Consider the following 21,044-nt stretch of genomic DNA (forward strand, 5'->3'; position numbering starts at 1 on the left):
GTCCTACTACTAAGCCATCGATCCAGCCCCCTTGAATTAACTGTTTGTCTGCTTGCTTGCTTGTTTGCTTGCTTGCTTGCTTGCTTGCTCTTTGGCAGACAAGTTCCCTCTGTGGAGCCCTGACGGGCCTGAAACTCAGTATGCAGATCATGCTGGTCTTGAACTCACAGGGGTTCACCTACCCCTGACGCTGACAGAGTGCGGGGACTATTGGCTTGGTATACTTTTTCCAGTCCCTTTTTCTTTTTTAAGCAGAGTGAACATAGATTTATCAAGGCAATGTTGGACAAACCTCTCAAGAATGAGAGGGGCTTGAAATGAGGAATACCTAGAGTTGCCCCACCCTTTAAAAATCTACTAGTGAGGGCTGGAGAGATGGCTCTGTGGTTAAGAGCACTGACTACTCTTCCAGAGGTCTTAAGTTCGATTCCCAGCAACGACATGGTGTGGCTCACAACCACCTGTAATGGGATCTGATGCCCTCTTCTGATGTGTCTGAAGACAGTTGCAGTGTACTTATATAAATAAATAAGTCTATTTTTTAAAATCCACTAGTGAACTACTTCTCCGAATACTTGACACTGGATGCATGGACATTATCCACTTCTGACATCAGGTGGCTGTAGTTCAATTCTGATGCTAAGTATCTTTTGGCAGTACTGGGGAACAAACTGAGCCCCCTGAGTAACAAGTTAGGCATATCCTCTATCTCCGAGCTTCATCCTTGCTCCTGTCCTGTGAAAATTGTCTTGATTTAGTGCAGATAAATAGGCTAAGGGCCCAGGCCCATAGGCCTCCTCCCTCTCTTCGAATGACAACCATAAGGCCTAAGTTAAGTTAACCCCAGATTCTGACCAACCAGCTCCAAATTACCGATTTCTACAAACCCTTCTTTGGGTTTAGTAATTCTTTAGAATAGCTCAAGGACCCCAAAGGAAGCTGCTCTATCACTATATGAGTCCCATGCCCTAAAGCTGCTGAGGCAAAGTTCCCAAACAGAAGCCACTTAAGGAGAGCTCTTATGGCTCACAGTTCATATGGCACAGACCACAGCTCAGAGGAATGCCTGGCCGCCGGAGAGGCTCAGTGCATGGCTGCAGGAGCTTGCAGTGTGGTTTGTTCACACCCTGGCAGATCAGGAAGCAGAGCGTTAGTCTAGATCTGGACAGTAGCCTGCCTCCACCAGTGAAGGGCCATGTTCCAAAGGATTCATGACCTCCCAGAGTCACCCCACTACTTGGGGAGACCCCAAGAGTTCAAACCTGAGCCTGTGGGAGACACCTTACATTCAGACCTAGCATTCGCTCCAAAACAGCCAAATTAAAAGAGATGTCCAGGACATGGGGAACAAGGAGTGCCCACATTCCCTTACCCAGCAGGCCACCCTCCAAACAACCCCACTATGGCCACAAACCCAGTGTTCCAAATCTCATTATTGGGAGCAGGGCTATGGAGACTGTACTGCATAGATAGGATTTATTTAATCATTGGGTTTTGGTGTTGAAATCAGAACCCCATTCCCCACCCCCTAGAAGCTAGAGTTGAGACAGAATTCTAACCCTTTAACTACATGGTTGGTCCATCCCGAAGCTATCTAGGGACCCACCAAGAGTCATTTTCGTAACATAGCTTAGATGTGGTTAAAGGACGCTTGCTATGAGTATGAAAAGATGTTCCTCTTCCCTCACCACTGAATGATTCAGGGTTGGTTCAACATATGAAATCAATAAGAATAATAAATCGTATCAACAGACTTAAAGACAAATATGACGCCACCATCTCAGTAGCTGCAAAAAATAAAAAGGGGGGGGGCCTTTAACAAAATGCTTTCATGGTAAAAGTCTGAGATGGGGCAGGACTGGAGCAAACATACCTCCATATAAGAGAAGCGCTACTTCTAAATGGAGAACAAATTCAAAGGAACCCCCATTACAACAGGAACGAGGCAGGGCTGTGTGCCCACTATCCTTGAGTTCTGAAGCTGTGCCTAGCACAGGGAACAGTGTCCCAAACTGTATCTCTTCCAGCATCACGATTCCTTTCCCACATGGTAAGCGATGTTTGCTACCGTGAGCTTTGACCACTTCAGTACACCCAGACCAACAGGATGAAGTCTGCCGTGCCCACGGGTTCCCACTTCCCACCACTTCCCCCATGTGTTGCCTGCGATCCCGAGACACCAAACCACACTCGGTCCTCCCCAACCGAATCTTCCCTTGCAAGCATTCAGAAGTTTACTTTAGTCTTCATTCGTCTCTCTCCTGGTGGGCCTGAACGGTTCCATGCTTCACTGACCAATTAAAACCTTCTAAACAATGAACTCTGCTATTTATGTTTTCTATTGGCCTTATCTAGCTGGTCCACCAAGTTCCGGGCTTTTGGAGGAGAATTTGTTTAGTCTCCACCCTCCTTTGTTTCTGTCCCTTCTTTCACCTTGAGATCCCTTGGCCCATAGACTAGGGAGCCTTTCTTTGAATCCCAAGGGAAATTTCACCTCCGCCAAGGGATTTCTCAGGTTAGCCCACTGAACTTTCCACTGTACGCCTTTGCAACCCCCAGCTTCTACCGGATCTTAACCATGTCTGTATACCGCGTGGAGGGAGTTTAGCAGAACTTTGCATTAAAGAGGACCTTCCTTGTGGTATGGAATAGAACCCAAGTGGCGCTGGATTTGGAATCTAGCATTGCTTTGTATTTCTCTATAGATTCTTTACTTACGAAGCAAGATCCATTTGGGCTTACTTCAGGAGAAAGGGCGACTTCAGCTCATTACTTACAGAAGGTGTTTCATTGTATTAGGCAAAGGAGAACAGGGAGAAGACTGCCACAGTTGAATAAGGAAGGAAGGAAATGAACCAATTCCTGCTTTGGGGAAGTATCTCACAGCTGTGCATCCAGCTGCAGGAGTGAAAACAGTGGGGGCGGGGATGGGGGCGTGGGCTGTGTATGCTGAAGTTCAGTGTACATTTCTAAGAGTTATTTGCATGCTCTATTCGTAAAGGCCATTTCAAGACCCCTCCCCCCAACTGTCTTAAGGGTGGGATGGCTTCGGGGAATATTTTATGCAGAAAAATCATTAACTTCCTGAATGATGGGAAGGTTATCCCAAACCAATGTGCATCAACCATGGCTTCTGCAGGGATGGAAACATTACTTTTCTATTGTAAGAGTTTACTTTCTGGAAATGACCTGCCCTCCAACTCAATAAGATTCCCATCATCACTTAAAGAGATACTCCTCAATTTCTTTTTCTCCAAATGAGAAGTCTCCTTGCTATTACATTCAGTTTATTGTCTCAGTTGAAAACAGCTCAACTTTATAAAATATATATAATATTGTCGAATGAAGAATAAAATGTCCCTAGCTCAGTAGATAGAATTGAAGTAACAATTGATTTAATTAGGCCAAAAGGGCATGCCAGTGGGGTTTCCTGAAGCCTTGTAAAATACAGAGTGGGGAAAGCAGTTCTATCTAGTCTGTATTTACAACCGTGGGAGGTGTATAATTGCCACATAAATATTCATTGAGATTCTTGAGTGAAACCAGGTACAAACGAAACAAGGTTTCTGTTCCGAGGAGGACAAGGAGCCAGCCCCACCGGTGTCCATCACTGCACATCCCAGATCTCACAGAGGAGCGGGGTGAACTTGTGATCATTCACCCTCCAAGACATCAGCATCTCAGCGTGGTGATGGTTGAATGTCCGGAGTTCCGTCAGGCGACCCAGGAGGCAGGCAAAATGCTGCGGGTTCTCGGGCTGGTACATCTTGCACAGCTTTTGTAGCACATCGAGCAGAGGCTCCTGCAGCTTCTCCACCGCCTCTCTGTCCTTGATGTATTGTCTGTCTATGTGGGGGGTTTGCAGGAAAATAGCAAGATTAAAGAAAGTTTAAAAAAAGTAATCAGGGGTAATTATGGCAATGGCTACACTTCTTTAAATATTGGTTTATCCACTGATTACTATGCAGAGCTCCTGTGGGCAGCTATAGTGTTGAGATGGCATGGCTGTAGTGCCTGACACATCTAGGAGGCACTATCTTGAAGCTGACATTCTGGTGCCCTGGCTCTTGTAATTTCCCTGAGCCAGAGAAATTGTGTGTATTAAAATGTGTGTATTTATATACACATATAAATATATATACACACATACACACACATATATAGTGTACAAAATTTTCAATGTAATTAAAATTATTTGCATGTACATACACTCATATCTACACATATAAAAAGATATATTCACACATGTGTACAATGGACTTACATGAAGACCAAGAAAGAGAACACCAATGCTCCCAGAAGTCCCCCTAAACGTCCTTCCCAATCAAAGTCATTGAAGGAAACCCACACAACAGGTATAGGCATCCTATCTCAGGGGAACATTCCCAGACTACCTGGGCCATGGGGGATCTGCATGTGTAATGCCAGGAGGCTCTGCCAAATGGTTTTTTTCTCCCCTCAATCATAATTATTAATGCCCAAAGAATATAAACTAGCAACTGCCTATTTATCATAAATTAAAAAATCATCTAAGGCTAGCATGGTATGGTTTACAAACGACAAATGCAGTAGTACTTTCACCCAAATTATTAAAGCCAACTTTGAAAATAGATTTTTTTTTTTTGCAGAGAGATATTCAGGTCCACAATTTTCAAAACAATAATAAAATTAGAAGCATATAATTATACAATTAGTGACTATTAAGTATGTTTTTGAAGATCAGCTATACAGTGGGACATAATAACTTGTAAAGAGTTTTCTAAAGGATAGACGGATCTCTGCTATGTTACAATGTATACCATGTCTTTGATATCCCTGCACAAGTATCAGTCTCTCCAATGTTACAATGTATACCATGTCTGCACAAGTGTCTCTCTTTAGAGCCCTCCCTGACACCTAATGAACTTCCAGTCTCTTCCCACTTCCTTCCCATCTAGCCTCATCATTGTAAGGTTTTTGAGATGAATTCTCACTATATAGCCCAGGCTGAGCTCAAATTTGTACTCTTCCTCTAATCAGCCAAGTACAGACATTACAGGCACGGGTCACTGGGGATGTCTATTATTATTACATATTTTGTAGCAATTTTGTCATCTTCCTCAACTTGTCTAGAACAATAACCTCGTAGGAGCGCTATTCAAATTATCTCTAAAGTTTAGAGCCATATTCACTGTGTAGGAGGTGTTGAATGGGTAGTTATTGGAACCACGAGGGCAATTTTTATCGATATTAACAGAAAGTATATTAAGATAATAATAATGTTCTATTTGAGTGGTAGAATTGTGGGCCACTTTACTTTCTTTTTGTGTCTCTGTATTTTCCATATTTTCTCTAATCCACATCATCATCATGACTATGCTGAGAAAGAAGCAAACAGTATGAAAATACCAACGTTATTTTCATAATTATGACAGCATTATTACCTGGAGAGAGGATGACGATCGCTGTGAGCAGAGCGTACTCCTCCTGAGTCATTTTGAGTTCCCCAACACTTTTATAGAAACTGAACATCGGGGTTATATACTCATCAGAGATACCTATGTAGGAAAGTTCAAAAAGCGCAGTTACAATAACAGGATTTTAATTCTAGCTTTCACTATTGTGGCACGTGTGTGTGTGCATGCATGTATGTGTGCATGCATGTGCATGTGTGTGTGAACGTGTGTGTGCATGTAGAGGTCAGGGTACAATTTTGTGGCGTTGGTCCTCTCCTTCACGTGGATTCTAAAGATCAAAGATCTAATGATGTAATGATGAAAGCCAGGAACCTGTGACCATTCACATTTGTCTCCATTCACACCCAATCATTTAGTTATACTAAATTATACATCTCAGCCAAAGGCAGTGCGTGGTAAGAAGACCAGTAAGCAGAATCTTCAAAGGACACCTCCTGTTGGATGCATTTGTCTTTGTTCACCCGCCAGTGTGTAATGATAAAAGATAATATTGGTGGGTTAGAAGAATTCCCATAATTGCACCATTTTCTGGGTGGGGGACGTGTTACTTTTAACAATATCAATAGATACATTCAAGATAGAGAGTAAGATTAACAATGAACAAAGCATAGTCGTGCCTCTGTTCAGAAGCATAAACAACCTCACTGAGTAAGTTGGCCAGAGTTCTTATGAATGGGTTTGGATTTACTTGAAGTACCCATTGCCTGCCATCCACTTATCAATAGGAGGGTCCCTTTTCTCAAACTTGGTATGTGTGATGGTTTGTATATCCTTGGACCAAACCTCCTGACTTTCTCCTAGCCCACATCTGGATGTCTCCATTTTCAGTGGTGGGCATCCTTAGCACCCAGTTGTCCAGGCTGACATTCTGGTGTGCAGGCCTGTGGGTCTCATTGCTTCTCTTCACCCCAGGGTGCCTACCTCCCCATAGCTCTTGGCACTGAGTGAGTATCACCCAGTCACCTCCCTTTATCTGGCATATAGCAACTGCTTCCTGATTCATCTCCCTGCCTTGTTTACCTCTCTTTAACCCATTCTCTACCCAGATAAATGATTGGCCCCCATGAACTTGAAATCGGGTACATTCTCCTCATTTGTTCCACACCTTCAGAACCTTTCGATGGCTTCTGCCATATGCATGCTTTTCTTTTAAATGGGGACCTCCGCCTCTGTCACCATCAGGGGCTGTAGCACACTGAGTCAGTATTTACCAGGTCCTAACTACTTTTTGGCCACTCCTTTCAATCCCACTATGTCAAATACTAAAGACACCAGGGGAAGCCCAAACCCTCTCCCCTTCCTCCAAATCCACTCATTTCCTGCTGTTTCTTCATTAAGTTTTCTAAACTCCCGCTAGACCAGCAGTTCTCTGCCTTCCTGAGGCTTCGAACTTTTAGTACAGTTCCTTGTGTTGTGGTGACCCCCACCACCACCATAAAATTATTTTGTCTCTACTTCAGAACTGTAATTTTTGCGACGGTTATGAACTGTAATGTGAATAGCTGCTATCCAGGCTATCTGCTATGCAATAGTCAGGTTGAGAACTACTGTACTAGCTAGATACAGAAAAGTCAGTAAGCTGCCCAAAGAGACAGAGCTGGTGAGAGGCAGTGCCACGACTTGAGCCAAAGTTGACAGGCTTTGACTCAGTTTCCCCTGCTTTTCCATCACATAGTTTCCCTCAGCAATTCCATTTTCCCAGTGTCTGTACACCCATGGCTGTCTCTGCTTGGAGTCCCCTCATCCCCTTTGAACTTTATTCTTGTTTATAACTTAAGACAACGTGTGTTGTCTTACTCTATTAGTTTGGAGCATGTACTACACATGGTCTCATTCCAGGAGAAGGACTGGTTAGGGAATCAAGGAGACAGGAGAGACGTGGATATGACCAACTGATGAGTGGAGATGAGGACTACACTCCCAAGATTGCTCCACCTGAGAATCCATTGCTCTCTTCCTTTCTAAGCCAAATCTAGAGCCACAGAATTCTGGCTGAACAAATCAGAATAGGGTTGGACTCCCGATGCTTAAGAGTATGACTACCACCTTGTACACCTTATAAAGTCAGTTTGTCAGCAAGTGAAAGCCTCCCTTAGACAAGCTTGAAGTCTCTTCCAAATTGAGTCCTTGGCCTCTCCCAGAGATTCAACGCACCACACACCACTACCCTCTCCCCCATCCTTTGATTATGTGTCTGACCCCAGTGGATTCTCTTAACAGCTAAGTCTTTGTTTAACAAGTGGGAGATTACACCACATGGAAGAGTGCCCTTTATCCAGCTGCTGCAGAACTACCCATGACCAGATGAGATACAACATTCAAGGACTGGAGCAGGAACCTGGGAATGCTGCCCAATGCTTCCAACATAGGGTTAGAGGTCGTGAGTCAACTCTTGACTTTGACATCTGACTCACACAGTATTGCATAAGAGAATACATAGAGTATTTTCTTGCAAACCTGCAAACCTCCCAGTAAGCCCTCAACGGTGGGGCAGGCCTGTAATTCCATTTAACTGGGAGTCTGAGGGAGGAGGATAGCCCTGCCTAAGCTACAGAGCAAGTTCGGGGATAGCTGGCCACCCAGTGAGACCTGAAAGCTACTACAGAGATCTACAACTGGTCAAAGTGCAGAGTACATGACTGTGGAGAGCCAGCCGGGTCTCAGGTGTTACATCTGCAACATCACCCCGGCACCTAAGGCTCAGGGAAATGACAAGTACCAGGGGACCAGAGGGTCAGCTTCAAGATAGTGCCCCTAGATGTGTCAGGCACTACAGCCATGCCATCTCAACAATATGGCTGCCCACAGGAGCTCTGCATAGTAATCAGTGGGTTAGCCAACATGGATGGGGGAAACTTCCCAAGTCTCCAGCCCTGGATGGAGAGTTGGAGGAAATCAATGGCTGGTAAGAGAGGGAGAATCCATTTTCTCCAGGACTGAGCCCCCTGATAGGCTACCTAATCCCACGTGGTCGGCCCTAAACCTATACACATAGGAGCAATACTGAATGGATGCAGTAGATATGAAAGAAGAGATCTGGTGTTTAAGAGTGTTGCACAAGAGGAGTTGGGGGAGGGGGTGATGTAAATACACTACCCATGTATATAATTCTCAAAAAATTTAATAAGTAAAAATAAGTTTCCAAAAACAGTCAAAACAGAGCTGCAGCAAGCACTTGTCTAGGAAACGGTAGTTTCTGGGTCTAATCCTCAGTACCACAAAAATAAAAATAAATAAGTCATCAAGAGACATACCACTTACCATTGTTAAGCAGATGAATTGCATTAACAAGTTAATTCATCACGACCTCAGTCAGTTTTAGTCTAGATTAGATGTGTGTCCCTCTGCCTTTACAAAGATATTTTTTTATTTGTTTGTTTTAGTTTCATGTGTGTTGGGGGCTGTGCCACAGTGCCCATGGGAGTGGTGGTGGTGGTCAGGAAACAGCTCTTGGGAGTCAGTTCCTTCCACCGTGTGGGTCTTAGGGATCAAACTTAGGCCACCAGGCTCTGCAGCAAGAGCCCACATCTGCTGAGCCGCCTTGCCAGGCCAGTGTTGTGTGTGCACGCATGTGTGTGTGTTTTAAAAGAAAAAAAATTTCATTTTTTGGTTCTGGACACAGGGCCTCTCTATGTAGCCCTGGCTGTCCTGGAACTCACTGTGTAAACCAGGCTGGCCTCTGCCACCCAAGGGTGGGGATTAAAAGCATGTGCCACACCCCAAGCTAAAAGATCATTTTTCTTCCTCCTTGGGGTGGTTATCTGATCAGTGACTTGCCTCAGGATTTTTCTGGACATTAAACCAAAGCAAAGATTTGTAATTTTTTTTTCTAGAAGGTAAAATGTTCTATTTTACCTTTAAAATTTTAGTCGTCTTAGCTGTAAATGGAGGTACCCGTCTCTAATCCCAGCACTTAAGAGACTGAGGTAGGGGCATGTTGAGGTCAATGGGTAGCCCAAGGCATGTAGCAAGACATCATCGAAAGTCAAGAAAGGCCGTCTTCAGGCCCTTCCTTATTCAGGGTCTGCACCCGTAGGGAAAGATCACCTAAAATGCACAGTTGGACCACAACCTTACTTTATTCTGTGTTTAGAGAGAACCTCAGTAAATTCCTGAAAGTTTTTAACTTGCCAAACAGATTTCTGTGGAACAATTCATTTTTATTGAAATTTCTTCAAAATACATTTTAAATTTGGAGGGGGGAGGGGTTTGAGACAGTGTCTCTCTGGGTAGCCTTGGCTGTCCTAGAATTCACTCTGTAGACCAAGCTGGCCTCAAACTCACAGTGATCCTGCCTCTGCCTTTTGAGTGCCGAGATTAAAGGCATATGCCTCCAAATCTGGCGCATTTGAATTACCTGGTACGGCTAATCTGTTTCTAGCCAAAGCATATTCATGTTTTTACCAGTATGTGTGCACATGAATACACTTTATACTTCCCACTGCTGTATCTCCGATGTCAGCATCTGCATACATCACTAAATAGACTAAAGACTGGGTAAAGAAATGTCATAGAGAGGCATGTCCTATCTGGATGTATTTGTTAGAGAATTACCCATTCTGTTTGCCAGTGGCCACACATACTTTTGGTCACTTTGAAGGACTCAGCCGTGTGAATGAGCAATTTCGTTTTTATTATTTTGAATCACTGGCTTATTTATGAATGGCCGATTCGTCCCAGGAAGTGGCTTTCGAGAGTACTGATCTGTGAGCAAATGTCTCACGAAGCGAACGTAACTTGTTTCCTCGGAGCGTGTAAACCAGAGCACAAACGGCTGGAGTGCAAAGCAGAATAAACCCTGAGTTACGAAGTCACAAAAATACCGCTGTTTGCTTATGTGAGTATATACACATGCATGCCGCACATATGTGGAGATCACCGCACAGTGTCTAGGAGTGGGCTCATTCCCTCCACCTTCTTCACCCCTGGGATCGAACTCAGATGATGAGGCTTTTTGGCAAGCACCTTCACCGCTGAGCCCTTTCACAGGTCCTGGGCCATCATTTTAAATGCCATGGGATTTAGAGATACTATCCAAATCAATGAAATCTGAAGATGTTCAGTATTTAGAATTCATCTTCGATTGCCAAATTGCCTAGCTTGCTCATCCCTTTAAATTTTCAGCCTCCAGTGAAGATGCCTCCACCAGTCAATTATAATTGATGAAGTCTGGGGGAAAAAATAAGTTAAAATGCTTGCTATGATTGTTTTCTTTTGTATGTGTTGAAGCCGGGGGTTGAGGAAAATGTAGAAAATACGTAACATGCGTTTTCAAAATTATTTTTCCTACAAGTCGGATCAAGGGTGAGTCTTCTCTGGGATTCAGAGTCGACGATTTTACTAAGGACAGCAACATAAACACCAAGCAGTTTCCGTGTATAAAAGTGTAATAACATCATCCTGAAGGGGGCAGCTCTTCCCCGTTTTCCGGCTTCCCTCTCTATAACAAGATTGAATTGGTTTAGGGTTTTCACTCGTAGGACCAGTTGTCTCAACATTGGCCACAAGAGGGCGCTATTTTCTAACTCAACCACAGAGGCTGTCTGAAAAAGTTTGAAAATCAGCTTACTAAAAAAAAAAAAAATACTGTCTTTTTTCCAAAAAAAAAAAAAAAAAAAAAAAGAAAGAAAGAAAGAAAATCAGCTTACTTACGCACCTTTTGTTTTTTGGTTTCCCTTTAAGGGGGAGCGCGATGGGGGCTCTGTGATTGACAAATTGGTTTTTCAAGGATCAGAAACGCTATCTGAAAGAATGACCCATAGCAGAACATCGCTATGCTTTCTTTCTCTTTGTTCTGTTCTGGGGATCAAACCTGGGGCCTCAGAGCTGCTAGGCGAGTGCTCTATCACTGTGCTTTTTAAAATAATGAACCGTTTCTTTCCTGATGGGATTCCTAGTATTAATCAGAAATAAAAGCAGGCAGTTACTTTGTGTGTGGAATACGTATTACATGCAAGAATGTGTACGATGGAAGCCGTATTCCACAGGACTCTTGATGGCTCTGTGTGATTTATTGCTGTTGATAAGATAGACTGGGCATCGTATTTAAACCGATGCTATTTGTTCAAACGATTTAATTTGAATTTTTGCTAGAAATGACACCTTCGCAATAACACAGAGGTTAACTGTATACCTGAACAAGCCTATGGATGCCTTCAACATCCTTTTCAGACTAAGTTCTCCATACCCTAGTGTGTTCCCAGTGAACGAATGACAACTCCTCTGAGATCCTAAAGTTTAGTTTGCCCCAGCTCAAGGTCCAGCCACTGTTGCTCTTGTTTCCATAACAGAGGCGGCATCCAGAAATTCTGCACAATTCTGGACACCAAAATTAAAGGGGGTCTCTGCTGAAGCTCCCAGTAGACTTCTGATCTCCTCACTTTCAGCCATGAGCAATGTCTTGCTTCGAGGTGATGCTTACAGGCTCTGGCCATTAGCTAGAAGAACTTGCCCAAGGGTAAAGCCAACACACAAGGAGAGGAGACCAAGGAGACAGCTGCTGTATTTCTCCCCACCCCCACCCCACGCCCGTGCGCTGAGCCCCCCACGTTAACTGCTTCCACTGCTGTCTCTTCCGGTTTTTCATCGGAGCTAACAGTTTTCCTCCTTCCAAAAAACATTGCTAGGGATCAACCCCAGGGCCTCAGCACATGTCTGGCAAGGATTCTACCCTTGAGCTATGTCCCCAAGTCCTTATTTACTTACTTGGAAAAAAAAAAAAAGTGTGTGTGTGTGTGCGCGCGCGCGTGCTTGTACACATGCATGTGTGTAGGTAGGTCAGAGTTCAACACTGGCTACCTTCCTGTGTCATTGAACCTGCAGCATTGGTCAAGATGGGCAGGCTGACAGGCTCCAGAGACCTTGTCTCTGCCTCCCCAGCACTGGGGTCCCAGGCGTATGCACCCAGCTTTTCACACAGATACTCAGCTCAGGTATTTATGCTTGCTTGGTAGCCACTTTGCTGACAGCCATGTCCACCAGCCCTTTCTTCTCATTTTCTACACTTCTAAGGCCACATTCAGCTCAGACTTCTATTACCTTCATCAGAGATAATGTCTCTAAGAAATGACATATACAGTTTGTCTTCAGGACTTGTCCCTCGCATCCTGGAAATATTGTTCAAGGCCCCTGTCACAGTGAAGCACTACACTGGGTTCAAACATTGCTTTTCTGTGATGCTTTCCCTACCACAGTGCCACAGAAGCAGTCTGCACACCTCTTCTCCCTATTCAGTTCCAGCACACCTCTCCAACTCACGGCTCTCCTCACCACAGCTGAAAACTAAACACAAATGTATGAGGGAAGAAATAGTGACCACACCTTGCCTTGATGGGGGAGGCTGCTCCCCGGATGTTCCTACTAATCTCTGAAATGTATCTCTAAGAAACAGCAGCCTGATGGAGACCTAGAAATTCACAAGTCTTTGTGAAATTAGACAGTGTTACCTTTTTCTGGTTCCTTGTGACAAAGGCAGCATAGCTATAAAATGTAGCATAGGTAAGCGATGTCATTAAGGCAGTGGAAGGGCCAGCAAGATGGTCCAACAGGTAAAAGGGGCTTGCTGCACAAACCAGACAACCTGAGTTCAAGTCCTGGGACCAGCATAAAGGTGGAGGGAGAGAACCAACCCTCACAAAGTTTTCTTGGACCTCTACATATGTACTGTGGTATGCGCAACCACAAGCTGAACATGCACAATAATAATGAATACATTTGTGAAAAGATAGTGAAGCCATCCTTACCATATTCAGACACGTTTCAAATGCTTAACCCTTACCAAGCCAGCCATCTGTGTCTCAACTACTGGCTTTTAATTTTTAAAAGCTCTGACCAGTTTAACAATTTTTAAAAAATGGTTAATTTAAATTATTAATAAGTAGTCCTAATAGCAAGATTGATTTGTCCTAACTGGTGGTTAGGACTCTCATAGGTTTGGACAGACTGGTTTCCAATTAAACTCGATGAATTCCATCCAGATTAGTTTACCTAGTAGGCACCGGGCATCACAATAGTGCCAGATGACAAGCTCTGAAGCAGCTAACAGATCAACAACAGAAGAAGCAGATATACAAGTAAATGCATAATGCCCAAGGCTAAGCATCACAAGGTCTTAGAGATGAGCAATGTGTCTGCCCAGCGATACTAAAAACATTGACTCGTAAAATACTTTGATTCATCTTCATACAAAGAAAATCTCTTTCTAGAAGCCAGCCTCAAATTGCCCATGCCGAAACTGAGATGTGATCACCTTGAAACGTAAAACCAGAGGTAGTAAGAATGTAAGCTTGTAATAGCCAAAATGAGTTCAAGACCACCCAGTACCTCCCCCCCCCCCCGCCCCTTTGAAAAGGACTTTCCAATCTGTACTAGCAGGCCAAGTGCAGAGCCAGATAAGGAAACTGGCTGACTAAACAAATGTAAAAACATAGTTTTCGCAGTCAAAATGATTAAGCCTACAGCTGCCAAAATAATATTAGCTGTTCTCAGAGAAATAACCATAACAAAAGTAACAGTTCTCAGAAGAATTCTGCTCCCTGCCCCACACTGAATTCTGAGAAAGACCACAAACCTCCCTGACCTTGCTAGGATTTCTTGTGACATTAATAGCTGTGGTGTTAATAGCTGACCCATAAGGTCAAAATGTACTACTGCTTTGCTGACCAAGTCATAATAACCCACCAAGGGGGCAAGCAAAGTGAGTCACTACACCAGAGTTAGTCACTATGCAAACCAACCAATGCCTGAACAGGTTACTTGCTACACCAATGAGAATAAGCTAGTTACCCAAATCTGTCCCTTACAAAGGTATAAAAAGTGTGTTCTTTCTTTGTTCTGGGTCTCTCTCCTCTGGCCTGCGTGCTGAGTCCCCAACATGTTGGAATAATAAAAAATCCTCATGCAGTTTGCAGCTATGGCGATCTCTGTGATCTTTGTGAGTGAGGGTCTTTTGACGAACTCCAACAAGCTGACTTAAGTAAGCATTTGCCTTTCTTACAAACACTTAGAGCTTCGTATTCTCAAGCCTTAAAAGACTCTCCTTGAACTCACAGTTGGTTTACCTACTGCTTCTCTGAGAAATGTAGTTATAACCTATTCATCGTGTACATGTTCCAAAAGACAGGAGCCTCATGTGTTTTACCACATACAACATCCTCCAGTAGGGCACTATAGCTAGCTACCCCTTCATCATCCTACCATGAATATCTTGTTTCTCTGGCCTTGTTGTCTGTAATCATTCACAGAGAAGCAACCTGACATGGCTAGCTACTGCTTACATTTTATTTCTTTAATGGAGGGCAATGGCATGTTTTACTGGGTTTTATCCTGACTGGTCAAAAGCTGGTAGATGTTAGATCTTGGTAAATGACAGGAGCAATATATAGAAAGAGCACTTCCAGAACACCTGCCCTCATGTCCTAGGTGTCTGCTGATGAGCTGTGTGGCCCAGACACACAGGAATGTGCCCCCCCCCAACAGATGCCACTGAGGCTACTTATAAGATGATACAAAAAAAGTATTCAAAATCTTGGGACACACTGTCATTCTGACAAATACTTTTGAGTCAGATGTTTAACTTATGTGTATTGTGGGTATAAAAAAAGACACCCCCAAAACCCTGTAAATTTTAGGGCTTACTTAAATTTGAAACAAAGAAGATAATTTGTTTCATTTTATGAAATTATTGCCCAGTGTCTTACTGTTGAAATGTACACTCCTTAGAGTTAGCAATCACACCCTAGTCCTATCATTTTTATAACAACTATTATATAAATTATTTTTATTAAAACTCTCAGCTTAGAAGGCATTACAATTGCATTACAATACTACATTAGGAATTAAAATCATGGATGCAATCAAATTGTATAGAAACAATTCCACCACAGATTATGTCAGATACAAGGTCTCAGGCTTCCATGAACATAAGTAGACACAGTAGCTCCCTTTAAGTAACAAAACCTCAGGAGATGGTATCTTTGTGTATATAATTTGGGCACAGTAATAGAAAAGAAAAAGAGTTTAAATTTGCAGAACAAGAAAACTAATTTTCACATTGTATTCTTTAAAGACTTCCGTAAGGCAACCATCGGGCAACTTTGAAAGACTGCGCTATTCCAGAAATAATATATAATAGAAATAAGAAATACTCATTAGCATGGGAATAAAAGTTACTCTCAAAGGTCATCTTGCAAGATCGGGCTCTGATGTGACATGTGGACAAGACAATGTTCTGAAAGCCCACTGGAAGCAGAGAACTCATGAATATTAATAAATGGAAGAGACACCATTACGGATAATAAAATAGGAAGGATCATGCGCATTCAGGTGGTTTCCATGGTCACAATATGGGATTGGTACGTGCAGACAGTTTCTTATTATAAACGAGAGACACGCATATTTATTGATGTAGATTGTATTCTGGAAAACTTTACCACCGAACTTTCATGAAACTTGAAAGTTCTGAGACTTACATTATGAGTAAAGGGTTTTTGGTTTTGTTATTGCTGTTTGACTCAGACATATATTTAGCCTGAAAGATCATCTCATTTTGATATTCCACTGTGTCTGGATAAGTCTCCTTGCCCTCTCCTCAGTCCCTTCAGCTCTGCATTTCATTACAGACAGAAGGATCTTTCTGTGACCTATCTGTTCAGAAGATCATTAAGGTTCCCCACAGTACTTACTGGAATTAAGGATATTTCTTACATTCAATGTCCTTAGCAATCTAGTACATTTTCAGCTTCATAAATAATACTTTCTAATCACCAGGGTGCTTGTGGGTGTGGGACATGGACGCCATCTTGTTAAAGCCATATCTTTTGCATTTTTGGTACCTACATTGTGGCCACCTTAGACTTTCCTGCTAGAAACATCCCTATCCATCCTTCAGGATTCACCTGTCCAGTGCCTATCAAATATGCTTGCACAGGAATGTGAGCACTCTTCCATGCTCCAGTTTGCACAGTGCTCCTTTCTAATGCTCTTCCACCTTCTATACCAGTCTGCGGTTCCCGAAGGACAAAGGCCAGGCAGTATGAGTCCATACCCTTGACAACTGAACAGTTTCAGGTGCAGGACAACCCCAGTATTCAACATGTATCTGTCTAGAGACAACTGAATACCTGCACAGAAAGACCTCCACAAGATGCCACATCACTCTACATTTCTACAACATTTGCTGCAGGAGGTTCACACAGACAACGCTGTTAATTGGTCTCAGTGCTCAGCATCCGCCTACAGCAGAGTTCCTAAATCTAGGCATGACTGAAATCTGCAACTATGTAAATTGTTTGCTAATGATATAGCTTCTGCCCACCAGATGCAAGGAGTGTCCCCTCCCTGCAATGTGACAATCAGAAATATCTCTAGATGCTGCCAACATCCAAGGGATGAAGTAGATCAGCCGAGGTTGGAGACCATGGTGCTATAACATAGTCAGCACTTTACCCTGAGTACATCGTGTGCTTATAAAAGCCACCTTTCCCAATAAAGTCATTAGTTAAGAAGAAGGAGGCAAGATGGAATTTTGAGGAAGGAGAAAGCACAGGGTGATGATTTCACATAAGACAACAAGTAGCTGGGAAAGAGTGGCAAACTGAGAGTTCCCTGCTGCACTTGGAATGTGTGAGTCAACTATGCTGTCTTAGTCCTCCAGTTAAAGCAAGTGGTGAGTTGATCTCAGTCAGCTAAGCAATTTTCCCAGGCAAGGCAAAAAGCAAACACCTGTAGCTTGATATAGCTTAGCATACCCAAAGGTCCTGGATTTAGCTCCCAGCAAAGCAGTCATCGAGCAAGATGACTCACAGGTTGAAAAGAAGCACTCAGAAGCAGAGGCAGGAGGATGAAAAGTTCAAAGCCATCTTCTTCCCTACAGTGAATTCAAGGCAAGCTTGAGCTGTATGAGAACCTGTCTCAAAACAGCTTTCCCAGAAGAAGCAAGAGTTGAGTGTGTCTGGCAAATGATCCAAGAAAGGATCATATTGATGGAGTAGACACCTGAAACTAAGTACTGAGGGAAATGAAGTTGGGCAAAAACATAGCACAGTAGTGTTAGGATAGTAGATGACTCCATACATAGAGTGCATGCCATGCAAGTCTAACCACTTGAGTTTGGATCCCTAAGCCCACCACACACAGTAGCACAAGCTACTTTAATCTCCCCACACACTTCTTGAGGGACAGGAGTCAGAGGCAGAAGAATTGCTGGAAGCTTGCAGAGTGGCCAGCCTGCTACAGCATTGCATAAAAGAGATTGCCTCAAACAAGCTCAAAGGTGAGGACCAACACTCAAGACTGTCCTTTCAACAACACAGGCCTGCCATGATGCATGTCCCCACTCGCACACAGACATATATACACATAGAGGACAGAAGGAGCTCAAGCCAGTGGATGGAAGATTGGGGGGTGACAGCTTGGTGGATGAATAGTCGCTGGAGTTAGAGTTGATAAAGCAAGTGAGCAGGAAGGTAAAATGGTTGTCTTCCATCACAGCTCGTCAAAAACCTAGGCACTGCAGCTTTTAGAGAACTTGTATTGGTATTAATAGGTATGTGTTTGGCACAGGCTTAATAAAATCCATCTCCAAGTATGGTAAAGAAATTATATATATATATATTATATATAATATATATAATATAAATATATAATATATAATATAATATATATTATATAAATATATAATATTATATATATATTATATATATATATATATATATATATATATATATATATATATATATATCTCAAGTTGTAGAACATTAAGATGCCCCACTCAGATCTCCCTTTACAAGAGTCCATGGCAGCCTGACAGCTGCTCCCTTGTGACTGTTAACAACACGCTGATGTCAGCTGCAATCCAGCTGCAGGCTGATCACAGACAGCATGCCTCTGTGGGCCTGTTCAGTGGGCATCTCTAACCTCATTCCTCTCCTTACCCTAGCTTAGACCTCCTCAGCCCTGTGCTCTGAGTCTCTCCCTAGTCAAGCCTTCTTTTCCTTCCCACAGGCATTAGATCAATGAAGTAGGGGGAAGGCTCTCTCTCACTGGACCTGCCTCCTCCCCTTCTATTTTTCAGAGATTCTCATAGATTAATCCTTTGCATATTTAATTTAATCCTGTCATTTGCTTTTACCAACTCCCAAAGCTTATACAACTAGAGTAAATCCCTGTAATAGATCGTGCTAAAATTACTACTTTTATAACATGGAGAATGTTCCTCTTAGAAATCCAGTAGTGGGGGAAAGAGATAGAGATATATAGGAAGAGACAGAGATTAGAATATCTGAGTAATTAATTCCCCTTCAGATCTCTACTCATCAAAATATTTTAATTTCTATAGCAACTATGCTATGTGTCACCTGAATGAACTTTAGACAGCTGACCTTGAAAGGAGAGATGCCCCAGCAGAGTCCCCATGTCAGCACTGTCTGTGCACTCAGCTTACACACAGATCCCAAACAGATGTCTGATCCTTGGGACTAACAGCTTCCAGAAGGACTGGGAAAAGAAGACTTCCTAGCACTTAGTTTTCAGGGAGGGAGAAACTAAGAATTCTGATACCTGGGAAGATCCTTTGGTGCCAGTCTGGCATGGATGTGGAAGGGACACTGTGACACAGTTGCTGTCCCTAGAGCAGGGCAAATAGGATGTGGCCCTCCATGAGTGCTGCGCATGTAGGGCTTGTTTGCATAATAATGTACATATTTTGCTTCATTTGTTCCTTCTTGGGAGAATGTTTTCCCTTACTAGGTTAATACTGCATAATAATCAGAAACAGCCGGAGTCTGGGGAGCAAGAATGCATCTGATGTTCCTCAGCAAATACTGTGACCTTCAGGATAGCCCTTAAGGCTGTGGGAAAGAACTCTGAAAACATGAGTTCAAGAATTTCTCAACTACGCAAAATATAAAGATGCAATATGAATTATGTGAGGGCCTTCATAGACCAAAACCGAACCAAACCAATCAAACAAACGAACGATAAAAAATAAGCAGAGGCATCTGCACTAATGAGTCAATAAAGGGAAAGGAATAGTAAAAAAAACAAAACAAAACAAAACAAAACAAAACAAAACAACAAGACTCATGGTTTAAATAATATAGGAGCACCAGGAAGTGAGGGAGTGGTCGTCCTAGGATAGGAATCCCACTCAACCAAGCTTACTGTTTGTGTTTACAAAGGCAGGCAGATTTCTGAGTTCAAGGCCAGCCTGGGACAGATGGAGTTTAGGTCCTGAAGTGGTGGAAGTTGTGATCTCAGGGTAGGATCCCATCCAGCTAAGCTTACTGGCTGTGTTTACAAAGGCAGACAGACCTCTGAGCTCAAGGTTTGTCTACAGAGCAAGTTCAAGGACAGCCTAACTTAGGCAATGAAGAAGTTGGAAAACAGAAGGTTTCTCACATAATAACCTCTATGTCTGGATTTGGCAACCACAAGCACTATGCCCAGTGAACCGCAGGTCTTGCTAAGTTAAAAAAAAAAAATGTGCTTGCTGCCTTTTTCTAAGAATCCAGGGACTAAGGTCACAAAATGCTGATTCATGGGATAATCAAAAGGGAACTTGGAGTAAATGATTGAATTGTTATGCAAATAAAAGACTGGGCTTTGGTCTGCAAGAGCAGAGTTATTCAGCGAGCTAACAGGTTTTCTGACTTCAGTTGAACAATCCAGGAGCTATCTAGAAAGCTATCTCAAACAGAAGACAAAGCTAGCAGCTTGCACCCATCACTGATTGCAAGTCACATCTTCCGCTGCTCCCATTCACCACTTTTTCAGGACCCTCTCCCAAGCCAAGGCTGATTCTTGGCAACACAGGAAAGCAAGTGGCAGATAAGACAGCTGAAAGCAAACCTCCACCTATTTGTCCATTCTTTCTCTCAGTAATTCTCCAGATGTTTCTTAAGCAATTAAACTTCTACCCCAAGTAGCATGTGCTAGGATCACTTACACACACACACACACACACACACACATACATACACATGACCCCCAACACACACACAGAGAGAGAGAGAGAGAGAGAGAGAGAGAGAAAGAGTGAGAGAGCTTAATATAAGGTCCCAATCCAATCCACGTGAAAAATAAAATCTACCACCTGACATTTATTTGGTAGATTTTTATTGCCTTGTTGCCTACCTGTTCCGGGCCAGAATCAATAATTTAAAAATGTAGACTATAATCCACACTTCTTGACAACACAATGCCTTTCAGAGAGTGAAAGCCCAAGACAACAGCCTTAGATCCTTCAACCATCCCCCCTCCCCTTCCCCTGAAAGGAAATAAAACTTGAGACATGTAATTCATGTAATGTATGTCAAATAGCCCGAAGAGTTGTTTGTGAGCTTTGAAACCTGGGGCTGAGCACATAGCCGAACAGGCCAGGACATGTCAGGGCAGGCCCGTCATTACATGTCCTGACTGGCCTGGTGCCTCCCTATCTCCCGCCCTTCTGACAGTCTGTTGATGTTTAAACGGACCAATCATGTGGAATCGTGCCAATTCCTCCCCCAGCCCCACCCCTTTTCTATAAAAGTCCCTAGCTTCCAAGCCTCGGGGTCGGAACCACTGTCTCCTGTGTGACCTGGAGCTCTG

At 43.1% G+C, this 21,044-nt stretch overlaps 1 protein-coding gene across 4 annotated transcripts in view; it reads right to left on the bottom strand.

Moving 5' to 3' along the window:
• Positions 1-3,373: 3,373 nt before the first annotated feature.
• The window catches only part of Nr1h4 (nuclear receptor subfamily 1 group H member 4), a 79,910-nt gene continuing 62,239 nt past the window's right edge, over positions 3,374-21,044 (bottom strand). For all 4 annotated transcript variants that reach the window (XM_021173869.2, XM_021173868.2, XM_021173866.3 and 1 more), the window contains 2 exons: positions 5,424-5,537; positions 3,374-3,846 (listed from right to left, as the gene is read on the bottom strand). In XM_021173869.2, the coding sequence (XP_021029528.1) occupies positions 3,608-3,846; positions 5,424-5,537 (353 nt within the window). In that variant the 3' untranslated portion in view covers positions 3,374-3,607. The remainder of the gene's footprint in view (positions 3,847-5,423; positions 5,538-21,044) is intronic.

The sequence above is a fragment of the Mus caroli genome, unplaced genomic scaffold, assembly GCF_978045245.1.
Source record: "Mus caroli unplaced genomic scaffold, Mus_caroli_1 scaffold_9, whole genome shotgun sequence".
Classification (NCBI taxonomy): domain Eukaryota; kingdom Metazoa; phylum Chordata; class Mammalia; order Rodentia; family Muridae; genus Mus; species Mus caroli.